Source organism: Heloderma suspectum, chromosome 1 (assembly GCF_057233095.1).
Source record: "Heloderma suspectum isolate Gila_16-S chromosome 1, 16-S_ref, whole genome shotgun sequence".
NCBI lineage: Eukaryota > Metazoa > Chordata > Lepidosauria > Squamata > Helodermatidae > Heloderma > Heloderma suspectum.
Genome location: NC_139458.1, coordinates 70,451,928 through 70,469,654, shown reverse-complemented (window position 1 = coordinate 70,469,654; position 17,727 = coordinate 70,451,928). Strand labels below are relative to the sequence as shown.

Sequence of the window (17,727 nt, the reverse complement as noted above, 5' to 3'; positions counted from 1 at the left end):
GAAACACAGTAGATATTGTTTTATTCAGTAGTATAACTCCAGAGGTGTTGACACAAAAGGCCTGGCGATTTTTTCTTCCGGTCGTGTAAGAATGCATAAGATGCATTCTTGCACCATACTGTAGCATGGTGCCAAGAGAGCTGGTGATATTTTGTATAAAGGGCACTGATGTTGCTAAACCCAGCTGAAGGTGCTTGTCTAATAGTTTTCAATAGCTACTGTTTACTACTTGAAGGAATTTCTTATGACCTTTCCCCTCCTTACACTCGTTCATGCTCAGGTAAGTTTTGGAGACAAACGCTTTGGAAATTGGAATGTAGGAGAGAAAAGTCAGAGTTTTACAGTTGGCTGGAGGGCCCCAAGTGCATACAGTTTGCTTGGCGGGGAACAGTTGCTGAACATCTAGTGCTGACTGGATGCTTGCCTGCTCTCCAGTGCTTAAATTGTATATTTGTAAATAGGCAGCCCAAAACACTGTAAGCCCCCAGTACTCTCCCCACAAGGAAGCTGAGCATGCATCAGCTACCCCTGGATCTTTCTGCTTTTTGGAATACAGTAGTGTTTGCTTGACACAGACATGGGCTGTGCATAATGTCATGCGTTCTCTCTCTATCTCCCCCTCACCCCTCCTTCAGGGCACTTGGACATGGGGCATTTGGTGAAGTTTACGAAGGCACAGCGGTAGGAATCTCTGGAGATCCCAGCCCTTTGCAAGTGGCTATCAAGGTTAGTGTCTACAGCAAATGGTCAAAAATTCTTTCTTTCTTTCTTTCTTTCTTTCTTTCTTTCTTTCTTTCCGAGGTTTTTATCAGGCCTTTCCACCATTAAGATAGCTTACAAATCAATTAAAACAATATAAAATAACAAGTCACTTTGAACCCCCACCCCTCACCACCGCCACGAAATAACAGCAAAAAAAACAAAACAGTGGGCAGGTTCACACATCATACTAAGCCACCCTGCAAATAAGCCACAGTGGGTTGGTTGTTCGCAGAAAAACCCACAGTACGCCCATCAGACAGTCGGGCTTGCCATGGCTTGTTCTCCCCCTCCTTCTCCCTCATTCCTCCAGCTGGCTCTGGCATGTATCCCAGGTGCCTTTGCAGCAGAACCTGTCTTGTTTCCTCACCCCAGCCCCTCCCCACTCCAGTCACTACCCCTTTTCATTCCCTAGCTTAAAAAAAAAAATGGGGGCCTCAAAAATGTGCAAGTTGGGTCATAATTTTTTTTAATTTTTTTTTTTTTTTGCAAGAGTGCACTTAATGACTGTCCAATATGCATAGTCTTGCCTGGTCATTTTCCTTGTATGTTCTAGCTGTCAAAAGGCACAGCCAAGTCAGGTAGGTAACATACAAGGAAATTGACAAGACAAGGCTGCATATAGGCTAATTTGCACACAGTTGCAAAGGACCAGGGGAGAAAAAACAGTAAGAGACAGGAGGGACTCAATAGCGTAATTCAGAAAAGGGGGGGAGGCAAACAGAGTAAGTGCACCAAAAGGGGGCTGGGGGGACAATATCTCCCCACTTAGCTATGTGACTCTCTCACTTTTAAGTTTTGAACTGGCACTTCTCAGCGTCTTCCACATTTTCAATGCTTTCCCGAGTCTCCAGCTACTCCAGAAAGGAGAGATATTAACCCCCCCCCCCCCGCTGCTGCAGTTACTGCTCTTCAGCAGTGGCTTGTTCATGAAAATTAAACCACCTGCAGAAAACACGCTGGGTTCAGTGGTGCCCATGGCTGCCCATGATGGATTGTCATGTCGTGCAAACCCAGTCAGTGTGTTGGATACAGATAAAGCCTTCCACAGATGGAAGGGCTCCTTCCTTCCGTCCACAAGAGGCTTTTGATCCAGCAGTTTTTCTGCTGGCTGAACAGGGGAGGAGACAGTCTTCACTGGTTCCCCCCACCTTCTGCAGTTCCCTATATCCCCTGAAAATCTGCTCTTGAGACTTGGGGGAGGTGGTACCAGGCTTTGGAGGCCTCCAGAGAGGCTGGGCAAGTGTCAGCAAATGTGGGGTGTCATTTGCTGCCAAGGATCATGAGGTTTGGCTACAAGCCCCATGGTCCCCAGCAGGACATGACATTCCACTTGTTTGCAGACAGTTAAGGTTTTTTTCCTCTAGAAAGGGGGACTGGTAGGGAGGGCAAGGGAAGGGGCAGCAGCAAGGGGACCGAGTGCCCTCCTGCCGCCAGTTTACCTACCCCCCTGCTTGCAGTGGGAAATTGGCACAGGACAGAAGGTAAGGAAAACCCATGTGGACTTGGTGAATACTCAAAAGGAAGGTCAGCCTACCCCTGAGATATAGAGCAAACTAGCAGAAGATATGAAATAACATTCTATTTTTTTATTGTATTCAGTTTTGATAATGTGTAGAGACAGACTGTAGCCAGCCTTTGTGTGGGTGAACATAAATATTCTCTGAAAACTCAGTTGAATACATATATTCCACCCCCGCCCTCTCCCCTCCCCCATCATTCCCACTCAGAAACTGCCACAGAATGATCTAATGTAATCCGCGCTGTTTTGGAGTGGAAAACTGTTGCACACCGATGCTCGATTTAACCTTCAGTATCAGATGCACATACACAACATCACCATTACACTCACGTTGCTTTAATTTGCTTTTAGAGTGTTATGTTTTAGTTTTCCAAACTAAATGTTAGTTTAGTTTTCTAAACATCTTGTTATGTTTTAGTTTTCTTTACTGTCTCAGTGGGATTTTTAGGTTTAAAAAGCAGAATAAAATGCGGGGGGGGGACCACACACATACAAAGCAAAGAGATGTTCTAACAAAAGACTTCAGCTGCTCTGCCTTTTCATTATCTCATGCCAGTAATTTTGTTTCTTTGTAATGAACTCAGCTTTTTCTTCTCCTTCTCAACAGACATTGCCAGAAATCTGTTCTGAGCAGGACGAGATGGATTTCCTAATGGAAGCACTGATAATCAGGTGCGTTTTAAACATTCCTCCTTGAGAGGATCATCTGCTTAACAAGACATGGCTAGAAAATAAATCTACCCGGGGACTCAACTCTCGCTTTCCTTGACTTCACCAACAGCAACTTGAAGGAGGGAATCATACGGTGCACGTTCTGTTGACCATTTAATTCATATCTCCATGAGCAGGCAGGCTCCCAGTTCTCTGAGCATCCCTCCACCAGCTTAAAACCCCACATGTAAAAGGGGGCTTTCTGCTTCCATTTTAAATGCAGGATCACAACTGATGCCCTTTGCCCATGCTTCCTCTCCCCCCTCCTCTTTCCCCCCCTCCCCCTTATCTGAGTCTTCCATATGTTTCATTGGTCTCACTCTTCTTGCCACTTTTCCTTTTTCGCAGAGGGAACTCAACAGAACATAAGTGGGGTAATTTGATAGCTCATTATTGCCGATCTATTTAAAAATGAAATAAAGGTCATTTAGTGCCAGAGACACCCTAGAGGTTCACAAGGTCATCTAAAGGGCCCGCAAACTTCTGTGAAGGAGCAATCTCAATAGCAAGATAAAAGCTCCATGTGAAGAAGCCCTCTGTCCTGCTCCAGAACCAGGAACCAGCAATGGGATGTGTTACGAATGATTGTGGACCTTTACGAGTACTGCTGTTGAATGTCCAACTTCAGAAGCTGTTGTGCAAAAATCTGCAGGCTGCTGCTGTCCAACATGCCTCCAATTTCCTCCCACCACCACCCACATCAGCAGAGTTCTGTGGCCGAATTTGCCTTATGGTGTTAGGCTGCACAGCTGTAGCCAATATGAAGTTGCAAGTGTGCCTGTCTGCCTGGCTTTGCTGTCCTTACCAAGCTCAGTCACCATAACAGAGCACCCACTTTGCATGCAGAAGTCATAGGAACTTAGGAAGCTGCCTTCTACTGAGTCAGAGTCTGAGTCTGCCCCATTTAGGCCAGTATTGTCGACACTGACTGGCAGCCGCTCTCCTAGCCCTACCTGGAGACGCTGCCAGGGATTGAACCTGAAACCTTGGGCATGCAAAACACATGCTCTTCCACTGAGCTATGGTCCCAGGTTCAAGCTTCAGCATCTTCAGTTAAAATGGATCAGATAGCAGGTAATGGGAAAGACCTTTGCCTGATAGCCACTGCCAGTCAGAGCAGACAATACTGGGCTTGATGGACAAATGATCTGACTTGGTATCAGGCATCTTCCTGTTTTCTGTGCAAGGGGGTATCTGGCTTTTCATCTCTGACTTGAAAACAAGCTTAAGTGTTCCACACCAAAAAGGAAACATCATATAATGTAAATGTTATTTTAATGACTGTCATCATATTCCATGATCTTTGATGCCCTTTTTGAGGTTCTCTCCAGGTTGCACCCAGGCCAGGTGCCCCTTATGCCTCCCTCTGCCCCCGCCAGTAACACTCATGCCTGTAAAAATTGATTGTGCCTGCCAAAAGGAACTGCATAATTTCCGTACTGTATTTGCCTGTTAAGAATGAAAACTTGGATCGTTCTTGGAATTCTTAAGCCTATGGTGCATGCCACTCTCATTCAACCCACACTTAGGTTGCAATCTTCTATACACACTTACCTGGGAGTAAGTCCCATTGAATTTATTTATTTATTTATTTATTTATTTATTTCTATACCGCCCAATAGCCGAAGCTCTCTGGGCGGTTCACAAAAACTAAAACCAAACAGCACACAATAAAACAATTTAAAATATATAGAACATTTATATAGAATTCAGTGGGATTTACTTCTGAGTAGACATGCATAGGGCATAGGACTGTGGGGTTACTTACTTCTTATAACTTGCCCTTCTACAGGTTCCCAGAACAGCTTACAAAAGTTAGATTTGCAATAAAACAAATTAAAGGTAAAAAAAAAAAAAAAACACCAGCCGCACAGTGTTGCCAGGAACACTGTATAGAAGAAAAGATGGCTGCCCCCATGGGTAGAATGGTCCACTAGGTGGAATATTTGGCCCAGCCCTTGCCCGTGGGGGCCATCATTTTTTTTCTGTAAGATGTCCCTGGCACTGATGCTACATCGTCATGTAGTGACTTGTTAAAATTAAAGAAGGGGGAGGGGGTGAGTCATTTTAAGTGGTTTTATTTTACTAAATAAAAGTAAGTGCTACATCCTGTTTCCCCAAATCAAAAGATTTTCTTGACCTTCCCTTCTCGCTAATGTTACCAGATTCCCCCTCCCACCTCTGTCCTGATGAAGGGGGGTGTTACCCAGCTCTAGCACAGACCCAGCTAAGGAGTCCTAACCCTGTTAACATGTTACTCATGTGTAGTGCTGTCATGTGGAGAAGGAGCAGCAGGATGCACAGCTCTCCTTACCCATGTTGATGCTCCCTCTGCTGGCCCTGCTCCCTTGGCAGCTGTATCCAGCCTGGGGCTTTCTTCACATGGAGCTTTTATCCTGAGATTGAGATTGCTCCTTCATGGAAGTTTGCGAGCTCTTTACATGACGCCGTGAACCTCCAAGGCGTCTCCTGCACTAAATGCCCTTTGTTCCATTTTTAAACAGATCACAGATAATGAGCTATCAAATTACTCCATTGTGTAATTACCCCATTCCGCCTGAGTTCCCTCCGTGAAAAGAGGAAAAGAGGCAAGAAGAGGAGTGAGATCAGTGGGAGATAATGGAAGACTCAGATACAGGGAGAAGGAGGAGGGGAGGGGAGGAAGGGAGTCGTTGTGATCCTGCATTTGAAACGGAAGCAGAAAGCCCCATTTTAAATGCGGGATTTTAGGCTGGTGTAGAGATGCCCTGGATGTCTGCCAAGAGCTGCCTACAGGTGAGTTGCTGGGTATGCACTGATACGCCACGCAACATGGACCTGCACATGCCTGTGCACATTCAGCTACCCACACAGAGGTGACCCTTTGCAAACATCCATGCTGAATCAATGTGTTGAGGGGGCAGGACCATCGGTGTGTGGTGGCTACCAGAACATGTGGTGGAGAGGACGGGTTTGTGCAGGTGGCATGGGAGCGACAGTTAGCCGGTCTAGCTCCTGCAGGCACACTTTCCGTGCATCGCAGTGTTCGCTACGGAGGTTAGAGAATGGACCAAGGGACTTATCTTTCCCATAACATGGGATGTGTTCCTGCACCCCAGGTGAGCCTAAGCAGCCAGGCGCCCATTACATCCATTCGGGGAGCCCTTTAGCTTCAGGGCCAAAGCACACATCACATCTCTATTTGGCAATATACGTTGCAAGTTCAGGAGGGCCAATTGGATTGGGACCGCTGTGGGAAGGAAAGGGCTAAAGCCCCACATGCTAGGGTCCCAGTGTGAATCAGGACCCCTGTGCTTACTCTAGAGTAAAAAAGAAACCAGACATAGCTGCTAGCTACATCTTTAAAGTAACGTCTGCTTCAGATCTAACTGTGGGCAGGGCTGAGGTGATTCCACCCTGACAGATAGTGCCAAAGACATGCTGTGAAACAGCTTGCCTTTTCTTCTCCTTAACCACAGAAGTAAGACACACCGTAGTAAGGTTTCTTGCAAGTTTTTACACATCAAACTACCAAGTAAATATGAGCGATTACATGATTTATGGCTCGGCTGATCCACATTAATTGCTCTCTGCCCTTCCTCGAATGTCTAGAATAAAAACACTCTTGGAGGCATTTGTGGGAGTTTGCCATTTCCCCACCTCCAGCTCAAGCAAGCTGCTGGGACTAAACTGATGTCAACTGTCTGCCTCCCTCACAGACTGATGGACCTTCCAGTGACAACTCAAGGGAAAGGAATGCTCGCCCATGGTGGTGGTTGTTTTAAATCTGCTATGCAGATACTTTCAAATGTGTTTGAGTTATTAGCTGCTCCCATCTCATGAGGAAACCATAAGTTCAGATCTAACACAGCCTAGCTGTTGTGGACATTTTGCTAGTAATAGTTGTCTTGTAAGTACTAGAAAAGCAGAAGTTGTATTGCAAGAAATCTAATTGTATTTATTAACATTTCTAACCCTGAAAGCTTTGGGTGGGTATCAGTTCAATGAAAATATCTATAACATATTTCTCTGAGACAAGTGGTGCCAATCTTTTTGGCTGGTGCACCACAAGTCGTCTCCAAAGCAGGATTGGGGCAATCACTTCCTCGCCTCAAGGGGCTTCTTCACATGGAGCTTTGATCCTGCTATTGAGAATGGTTGCTCACGGACGTTTGCGGGTCCTTTAGATGACACCGTCAACCTCCAGGGCATCTCCCACATTAAATTACCTTTATTCCATTTTTTAAAAGATCAGAGATGGTGAGCTATCAAATTACCACATTTGAATTCCCTTGTGAGAAAGGAAAAGCCCCACAAGAGGATCTAGACCACAGCGCCACCTAGCAGCTGTATAATGACACATATGGGAGACTCAGGGGGAAAAGGAGGGGAAAGGGGGGGAAGGAAGTGCATGTAAAGGGAGTCCGTTGTGATCCTGCATTTAAAACAGAAGCAGAAAGCCCCATTTTAAATGCAGGATTTTAGGCTGGTGTAGAGATGCTCAAGATCTCTCCGCCTCAGGCTTACCCTCAGATCTCTCCCCTCCTTCCCCCAGACCACCTCTCACTGTCCCCGTCTTGTCTTGCCTTGTCTCAGGATTTAATGTATAGAAAGAACCCTAGCACTCAAATTATGGAGGAAAAGATAGGGGGTCCTTCAATTAAATTCATAGGTTCCACCCCCATTCACCCTAAGTTTAGCCAAATCATGCCCCCTAGTAGCCATCTAAAAACATGACTAAGGAGGCAATCACAACCGGTAAGTGGACTGGTCCCCCTGCAATTAGAGCACTGAAAAGCTTCATGTAGCTCTTCAACAGGGAAAATTTGAATACAGAGACAGAGTGCAGTTTGGTGTAGTGGTTAGTGTTAACTGGGACTCAGGAGACCCACGTTCTAATCCCCACTCAGCCATGAAGCTGACTGGGGGTGACTTTGAGACAGTCACTGACTGGCACTTATTTGTAACTGGTTGCAACTGGCAACCTGTAGGCCAAGTTCTGCCCATGGCAGACTTCTCAGTTGCCAACCCAGAAGCCAGAGGGTCTATGGCCTTAGGACTTGCCAGCAGTCCGCTGTGGGGGAGCGGTAATGAGGGCCTGGCCCACTCAAAAGTTAGGCCTCCAGTAAAATTAACATCCATTTATTGGAACAACTCCCAGGTCTAAAAGCTCTATGCTTCATAGAATTTCAAGGAAGATACCACTCAATTAACCAGAGTTTAGCAAGAGATTGAGTCAAGGCTCTTGGCCAATATCTAACATGGATATCAATGTTCTCTCCTCTCTGCCATGCTGCTGTGTGGTGTCTGATTTGCAGTAAGTTCAGTCACCAGAATATTGTGCAGTGCATCGGAGTGAGCTTGCAGACTTTGCCTCGCTTCATCCTCTTGGAGCTTATGACTGGTGGAGATATGAAGAGTTTCCTTCGGCAGAATCGGCCTCGGGTGGTGAGTCAGCCCTAGTTCTCCCCCTTAGTGTCTGCTACCTAACACCAGTTGCTGGGGAACGTGGGTGGGAAGGTGCTGTTGCACTCATGTCCTGCTTGTGGGTTTCCCGTGGGCATCTGGTTGGCCACTGTGTGCACAGAATGCTGGATTAGATGGACCCTTGGTCTGATCCAGCAGGGCTCTTCTTATGTTCTTATCTTGTTGATGTAAGATTGGATCCAGATTTAGGTGTGTGCAACTGGGCTGGTGGAAGCAGGTGTTTCCACCCTCTCCTCCACAGCAGCTCCACCAACCTCCTGCAAATACTATACTGGGGGTGAGGGTGCCCTGCTGAATGGGGTGAGCTGTGTTGGTGGGTGAAGAGTGGATCCCCAAACATCGGGCAGATGCACGTTCTATGAATGGAGCCCTTCTGTCAATGGAAGGCAAATCCTGGACCCAGTCCATTGGGCTTGTTGAGGGAGCACATCATGAGGGAGCATTAATAAAATAATTATCTGTTACAGACTTCATGGAGTTTATTTTGTTAAAAAGTAGAGAGTTATAGCAAAAAAGTATAAAGCCTATTGATAGTCAGAGGATTGAACCCAAGTCCTTTTGTGTAATTGCTCATGGCACCAAACTGTGCTCTCCCGCTCTCTCTCTCTCTCTCTCTCTCTCTCTCTCTCACACACACACACACACACACACACACACACATTAAGCTTCCACACATTACAGACTAGATCGGTCCTTAATGGGGCCATTTCCATTACATGTAAATGCGCAGATGGCCTCTCAAAATTCTCCACCTTATTTGTGGGTAGAGACATTTGGGAGATAATTTCACCAAATTTCTCCAGGGGAAGGAGAAATTCTCCACAGTTTCTCACAGGTAGGGCTCCCCATGGGCAGGGCTTCTAACACACCTTCTTTCATTTTTGGTGAGGGTTTGAGGGGCGGGGGTTGTGCTGCAACAGCATCACCTGTGTTGGCAGGCTGGCCCCCCATTTTGCATCCACCGCAATGCAGGTTGGGGGGCAGTGTTGTGTCAAGCTTCAGGGATGCGGTGGAGGTAGTGCTTTGCCGAAATCTGTCCTCCAATTTCCAGAAAGTTTTCTTCCCCCGTGAAAGGGGCTTCCATTGTTCTGCCTCATTCTCAGGACAGTCTATAATTTATGTTGAATTTCTTCTAGCCTCCCAGGCTGCCTGCACTTCCTGCTCTGAAAAAGCCCTAAGGGAGGAATTAGCTCATGATGCCTTCTGCTGGGCTTCAACTGTAGTGTAGGGAGCTGAGGAGGCTACAGGCTGCCACAGAGATGATTGTACAATGAAAGATAGGATGCTTGTGCTCGTCCCTTGGCCACCTCCTAAGTAAGGTAAGCCCAAGAAACCCATCCCCAGCTCTTGAGAATGTCTCCAAAATTTCTTCAGTATTGAATTTCTTTTTATGCAATTCCTCTTCTATCAAATTGAATGAGAATGGTAAAAAAAAAATGTGGGCGAAAGTAGTCCCAAACTCTCCAGGCTACTCACTTTTTTCATTACCAAGTCTAACTCAAGATCTGGTGTCCAGACTGTTCTGCTGAGAACTAGATAGGCTTGCCAAACCTTTGTTGCAGTTTCTGTGGTGGAGGGCACAATCCTATGGCCACTAGTCAGTGGCTAAATGGCCATAGGATACGTCGGTTTCCGGGAACCAACCTCAGAGCCCGCGCTGCAAGGTCGGTTCCCTGAGAACCGGCCTCCACCCCCTCCCATGCTGTCTCGTTGGCAGCGTGGAACGGCCCTGCACTCCACGCTCAGAAGAGCAGTGTGGAGCAGCATAAAAGGGGCTTTCCTGGGGGCAGGCCAGGGCAGGGAGGGTGGAAATGCCGGTATGACACATCCTATGTGTTGTCCAGCTGCTGCCGCCCCTGCTCCAACTTCCCATGACTAGACAGCCGAAATCAGCTGTCTAGCCATGAATTCAGGGCAGGAGAAGCGCAGAGGAGACAATCCCCTCTGTTCTTCTCCTGCCCTGCATTGGATAGGTGGTTGCCTCTGAGTTCGGAGGCGGCCGCCTATCCCCATAGGATTGCGCCCTAAGTGTACCAGCCCTGGCAGTCAGAGACTTGTCAAGTCCAGGCAAATGGTTCTCTGCCACGTGAACCCAGGCCCAAAAAAAGAGAGCAGGAGACTGAAGGCAACCTAAATTCACTGCCACTGAACAGATACTTCCAGAAGTACCTGTATGGAATGTAGGCACAGCCTTTCTACACATAGCAGGTGCAAGTGATACAGTAGCAAAAGGCTCAACTAACAAAAGCCAGGGATAGTGAGGCATGATGGTGTCATCCTTCGTGCTTTCTAACTTTGTGCTAATCCTTGTTTAGTGGTGCGCTGGTGGGTATAATGACAGGACTGGCATTAAGGGTGGGGATTGCCAGGCACCTGCTATGGGCCCATACCCCAGTAGGGGGCTGACAGATAGGCGCCCCCTAGACCGACTCCTTCTCTTCACCCTGCAACCTGCTTCTTCACCCTCCTCTTGCTCTGGACCAGGCAGTGGTGATGGTGTGAAGGAGGAGCAGCGGATGCCGCTGCATATTTGCTCATTGGCTCTCTGCCTGGCAGGCAAGCAGGCGGTAGCAGTGATGAGGAAGAAGAGCAGGAGGAGGAGCAGCTGGCGACAATGCCGCGAAGAAGGCGGACTTACTGCAGGAGGGGCATCTTGCCCAAGGCCCCTCCGACACCCGGAGCTGGCACTGAACAATATGCCTTTTTGGCTGCAACTGAAACATCTCACCTGACTATTCCAGGCTCTTGGCAATCTTTTGTCAGGTATTAGGAGGCATTGTCTCAGGGCAACCCACACAGATAGCTCCCCACACACAAAACTTAGGGTCAAGAATCAAAGAGTTGGAAGGGGTCCTAGGGGCTCATCTTGTCCAACCTCCATCCCATAACAATATAATTTTGTAGGAAATGTTCATGGGTTGGATACAAGAGAAACAAGAGGGGAACTTCACTCTCACAACAGAGCTTTCCTAGTCCCACTCCCACTGCAGCCCTCCAAAGGTTGCTCCTGCAGATCGAGGGCCCCCCTGGAACAGCATGCAATGGGGCAGCGGTGTGCGTTGGGACAGGGGGATGAGCAGAATTCATGCCCTACATGACTGGAAGTACCTTTCCGCTCATGCAAGACATCCTTGAATCCAAGCCAGGGTTTTTTGGTTAAGAAAAGAAAGAAAAGCAACATGAGTCACAAAGGTGATAATACACCCATTTGAAACCTCTAACGTGCCAGCTGCATAGCTAAAGGCACAAATGGGAACACGGCAAGAACCTTTCTGCGCTATCCATTTCCAAAACTTCACTCAATCTAGTGGTAATTCTCCTCTCCCCCCTGCCCACTCCAACCCCAACTGGGAACACACTGAAGCAGAAGGACTTTCCTAGTGACACTCCAAGGGATCTTGCCCACAGGGAATGATGCAGCTAAGTGGGACTCATTAGCTCCATTTTGTGAAGTTGGATTCCTTTGGGCTAACATCCTGCACTGGGTCTGCAGCTCAGTCAGCGTTACAGGAGTGGTTAAGAGTGAGCCAGCTTGCTCGTGCTGCCCCATGAGCAGTCCTTTACATCCCCCCATGAGCAAACTGGAGAGCCAAAGAGAACTTTAGAGGGCTCTTTCTGTCTACAGACTTTGCATGTTTGGGTATGTTAATGCTTTAATCATCTAAAATGCTGTTGGCACACAGTTTGGGCTTGATAAAAAGCATGTTTTGTAGCATTCCATAGCCACTCAGCAGGCCAGGAAGCCAGCTGCCTTCTCTCTTCCATTGGTCTCCAAAAGCAGCAGTGCAGAACCTCGGGCCTGGAGGGCCAGATCTGATCCCCCAGGGCTCCCCCAGATGGCCACGCCTCCTCCTTCTTTCCACTGGACACCCACCCCTTGGTGGTTTCCCAGCTTTTGTGCCGTTTTCTCCCCATTCTAAAAGGTTGAAATGCCTCTCCTAAGGCCTACTTACTGGCAGGAAGAGCTTTAAGCTCCCAGATGGCATTTTGGCCCCGCTCTGTTTGCCTTTGGCCTCATCTACCACTGGAGCCTCCCCCCCCCCCCGAAAGCTCCTCCAAAATGGAATTCAGCCCTTGGGCTGAAAGAGCGTTCTGCCTCCCTGCCCAAAGCCCTCTTGATTTTCATACAGCTCAGTCACCAAGAGAAGGCATTTCTTTGGTTTGATTAGTTTTTACACCTTTTATGGGAGTGGGTTGTTGATGTTGTTTTTTACTTAATTCAGAGCTGAAATGGATAAATGCGTCTAGCATGGGCAGGGAGGGCCAGCCCTTCCATGTCCTGTACAACCCGCTTTTAATTTAAGTTAGTAACCCCACTGTTAGGGGGAATGAGGCAGCCGCCTCAGGCAACAGATCCTCTGCCCAAGTGTCGGGGGGGAGGGAGGAATGGTTAATATCTAATAGGCAGCATTCGGTGCTCCCCATGCTAGCAGGACCCTCGGCTAGCACAACAGGAAGCTATCAGATCCTGCGGCAAACAGAAATGAGCAAAATGCTCGTTTCTCGAGTGGGGCAGGTCAGCAGAGCTTGTTTGTTATGCTAGCTTGCATGTTTATTTGTTTATCTGAAGTATTTTTATACTGCTTTCCTGTAAAAACCACCAAGGCAGTGTACTACAAATCAACAGCATAAACATTAAAATGAGCAATACAGCCTTCATTATAAGATTTAAAGAATGACAATAAAAGCCACTAAAAACAATGTAAAAGGCCAAGTTAAAAAGACATGTCTTGACACCTTTTCTAAAAGCAGAGAGTGGCGATGGATCATAACTCCGAGGGGAGTGCGGTCCACAATTTGGGAGCAACACAGGAAAAAGCCCTCTCATGGGCTCCCATCCGCCAGCAATGGTGTCCTGAACACAGCCCCTTCTGCAGATCCTAATGACAGGACAGGTTCATAGCAAGACAAGTGGTTGCTTAGGCTTGCACTGTACATTTTCCTTTCACTCCAAACTTCTCTTTCATATTTAAGAACATAAGAAGAGCCCTGCTGGATCAGAGCAAGGGTCCATCTAGTCCAGCATTCTGTTCACACAGTGGCCAACCAGCTGTTGACCGGGAACCCACAAGCAGGGCAGGAGTGCAACAGCACCCTCCCACCCATGTTCCCCAGCAACTGGTGTACACAGGCCCATAACCTCTGTTATTGGAGGTAGCACATAGCCCTCAGGAATAGTAGCCACTGATAGCCTTTTCCTCCAGGAATTTGTCCAGCCCACTTTTAAAGCCATCCAAATTGGTGGCCATCACTACATCCTTTGGTAGCAAATTCCACAGTTTAACTATGTGCTGTGTGAAGAGGTACTTCTTTTTATCTGTCCTGAATCTCCCACCAATCAGCTTCATAGGATGACCCCAGGTTCTAATATTTTGAATGAGGGAGAAAAATGTCTTCCTATCCACATTCTCCACACCATGCATAATTTTGTAGACCTCTATCATGTCTCCCCTTACCCTCCTTTATTCCAAGCTAAACAATCCCAGCTGTTGTAAACTTCCCTCATAGGGAGATGCTCCATCCCTTTTATTATTTTAGTTGCCCGTTTTTGCCCTTTTTCCAGCTCTACAATATCCTTTTTTTAGGTATGGTGGCCAGAACTGTACGCAGTACTCTAAGTGTGGTCGTACCATAGACTTACATAAAGGCAACCTCCTTTGTTTTCCTTTTTCTCATTGGCACCTCATGCAGAATCAGCCATCTGCCTTGACGATGCAGGACCTGCTAAACATAGCCAGGGACATTGCCTGCGGCTGCAAGTACCTAGAAGAGAACCACTTCATCCACAGGTAAGAGAGGCTCCTCCATACAATGACCCTCGTGCTGTCATCCTTGGTTTGTTTTCCAGGGAATCATGGGTGCGTTCTTCAGTACACTGGCCCTGAACGGGCTTACGTCTCCAAAGATGGTTTGCGTTGCATCATGTGGCCGAGAAACGTGTTTCCAACTTGATTTTGACAGAACTGTGGGAGTCTGTGGCTTGGTGTTCTTTCTGAGATCAGCTTGAATATAATCCCATACGTATTAGGAAGAGTCCTGAATTCCTGAAAGCCCTGCAGACAGAATTGTCGCAGAGGCAAACACCAGGCGGGACTGACTTTTCACCACCTGACTCATATCAGCACAATGCCTTTGCCAAATGACTGATTGACCCTAAGTGCATCGCTAGTAATGGAGGTACTTCTGTAACGGCAACATTAGCGAGAAATGTCTGCAGGGGATTTCTAGTTCTAGTTATTCCACTTAGGTAGCCAGTTTTACCAATGGCTCATTTTCCTGTGATAACAACAGAAATTGTGTGAACTCTTACTGACGTTGCACGTCATGCAGTGAACACCTTTACATTTTCAAAGTCTAAAAGGTGGGTGATAGAGTTCCACTGAATTTCAGAGGAAAACAGATAAGTGCCACATCCTCCTTGATACTTTTGAAAACATTTTAAAGAGGGACAATTGCTCCCTGGTAGAGTGATGGTTCTGCATTTTACAGTCCTCGTATACAATCCCCACCATCTCCAGTTAAACAGTTCAGTTAGCGGGTGATGGGAAAGACCTCTGCCAGGGGGCGAGAGTCACTGCCATTCGGAGCAGACAGTATTGGGCTAGATAGACCAATTGTCTGACTCAGTACAAGGCAGCATCATGCATTGATATAAAACATCTGATCTGACAATGCCTTCTTTGGTTACTTCTACTAACTATATGAGGTTCTCTCCCTTGCCCACTAGATGGTAGTGTTGTATCATAGGACTAAGAGAGTGTGCTTCTCCGCGGGATGTTGGGGGAATCCACCTGGAGTGTGAAGTTTGCCAAGCTTTCAGCAGCTTGGCCCCCCAGACTCTGGCTCGCTAACCTGTGAGCTAGCCCAGCTCTAACTGTATGAGTCGGGTCAGCTCATGGATTTCTGTCCCCCCCCAAATCACAATTTATGCAAATTGCAGCTATAATTTGCATAATTTGTGCAAATTGCAGCCATAGATCACTTACTTTGCACAAATTGTGGCTGCAATTTGCCCAAAATCAAGCAATTTACGGCTGCAAGTTACACAAATTAAGGCCAAAGTGTGCATAAATTATGCAAATTGTGGCTGCAGTCTGTGCAAGTGGCAATTTTAGGATGGGGGGAACTGAGAAATTTCCTGGATTCTGGGAAAAAGACTCAGGAGCTCAGCTCGCAAATGCAAGTCAACCCGGGGGCTCCGGGGAAATCCATTGAGCCCCAAAAGGGCCGGGTTTCCCCACGACAGCCATCTCTAACTTTTCCCCCTTCTATTTTCCATATAGCCTATGAATTATTCTTTGTGTGTTTATATTTGTTTGTAGACATTGATATATATTAGCATCTGTAACAAAGTTTTATAAGAGCTATGCCAAATCAGACCCAAGCCCTATCTAGTCCAGCATTCTGTTCACACAGTGGCCAACCAGATGCCTGTGGGAAGTCCCATAAGCAGCACATGAGTGCAACAGCACACACACTCACACTCTTGTGTTCAATAGCAACTGGTATACAGAGCATACAGCCTCTGATACTGGAAGTAGCATAAAGCCAACATGACTAGCCGCCATTGATAGCCTTCATGAATCTGTCCAATCCCCTTTTAAAGCCACCCAAATTGGTGGCCATCAGTACATCCTGTGGTAGCAAATTCCATATTTTAACTATGCGCCGTGTGAAGAAGTGCTTCCTTTCATCTGTCTTGAATCTCCCACCAATCAGCTTCATGGGATGACCTGGGTTCTAGTATTATGAGAGAGGGAGCAAAATGTCTCCCTATTCGCATTCTCCACACCAAGCATAATTTTGTGTTGAGTTATTGTGGGGTAGCAAAGGAGAATCCAAACTCAGTCCAGGCCCTTGTCCTCAGCACCAGCTAACCAATCTTCTATAAGTCAGGACCAGCCTTAACATGATGAAGTGATTTCAGAAGGGGTGTCATTTTCTTGCTTCCAACCTCTATTTCGGTGTGTCATTAAAAACTGAGCACCAATTGAGGGTAGATGGGTTTCTTTCTTTTAATTGTGTGTAAGGTGGAAAAACTCCAAGGCTGGCCCTGGTCACAGTGCAGGTCATCTGCTGCGGAGGGGCAACCTTTAGAGTGACTCAGGAGAGAGAACTGACTTTATTGCCCATGTACTCAGATATTGGAAGACTGGGACATTTCATCAAAAACTGGCCAGGTGGCAAACCCAACCTATATTAAACCTTTCAGGTATTAAGCCAGACCTGAAAGGGATTTTGTCAGAAGTGCCCCGTCCTGTCCCCCCCGGTCACCTACAGTTTTGTATATCTGTCCTCAAATGTTTGCAGATGCTTTCACTTGTGACGAAGTAAGTGTGAACTAATGTCAGGGCTCAAATGATGGGAGAAAAGCTAAGAGATGTCATTGATTAACTCCACAAGCCTCTGACCTCCACCAATTATGGCCTTCCTATGCCTCTTCACCCCTTCATGGATCACTGCCTTGTTGTGGCGAAGGGGCTTGCGTAACTCAGTGAAGCCATAAGCTATGCCGTGCAGGGCCACCCAAGACGGACAGGTCATGGCAGAGAGTTCTGACAAAATGTGGTCCACTGGAGAAGGAAATGGCAACCCACTCCATTATTCTTGCCAAGAAAACCCCATGGAACGTATCACAAGGCTAAAAGAGATGACACCGGAAGATGAGCCCCTCAGGTCGGAAGGTGTCCAATATGCTACTGGGGAAGAGCAGAGGGTATTTCCAAGTAGCGCCAGAAAGAGTGAAGCGGCTGGGCCAAACCCGAAAGGACACTCAGCTGTGGATGTGTCTGGTGGTGAAAAGAAAATCCGATGCTGGAAAGAACAATATTGTTTAGGAACCTGGAATGTCAGATCAATGAATCAAGGTAAGCTGGAGGTGGTCAAACATGAGATGGCAAGATTGAACATCGACATCTTGGGAATCAGCGAACTAAAATGGACAGGCATGGGCGAATTTAATTCAGGTGACCATCATATCTACTATTGTGGGCAAGAATCCCTTAGAAGAAATGGAGTAGCACTCATAGTCAACAAAAGGGTGGGAAAAGCAGTACTGGGGTACAATCTTAAAAATGATAGAATGATCTCAGTACGAATCCAAGGCAAACCATTCAACATCACAGTAATTCAAGTCTATGCCCCAACCACTGAGGCCGAAGAAGCTGAGGTTGATCGGTTCTATGAAGACCTACAACACCTTCTAGAACTAACACCCAAAAAAGATGTCCTCTTCATCATAGGGGATTGGAATGCTAAAGTAGGAAGTC

At 47.0% G+C, this 17,727-nt stretch overlaps 1 protein-coding gene across 1 annotated transcript in view; it reads left to right on the top strand.

Annotated features, from left to right (window-relative positions):
- Positions 1-17,727, top strand: part of LTK (leukocyte receptor tyrosine kinase) — a 149,834-nt gene that overhangs the window by 117,522 nt on the left and 14,585 nt on the right. The window contains exons 21-24 of the mRNA XM_084846017.1: positions 636-726; positions 2,889-2,953; positions 8,290-8,419; positions 14,150-14,247. Coding sequence (XP_084702143.1) covers positions 636-726; positions 2,889-2,953; positions 8,290-8,419; positions 14,150-14,247 — 384 coding nt within the window. The remainder of the gene's footprint in view (positions 1-635; positions 727-2,888; positions 2,954-8,289; positions 8,420-14,149; positions 14,248-17,727) is intronic.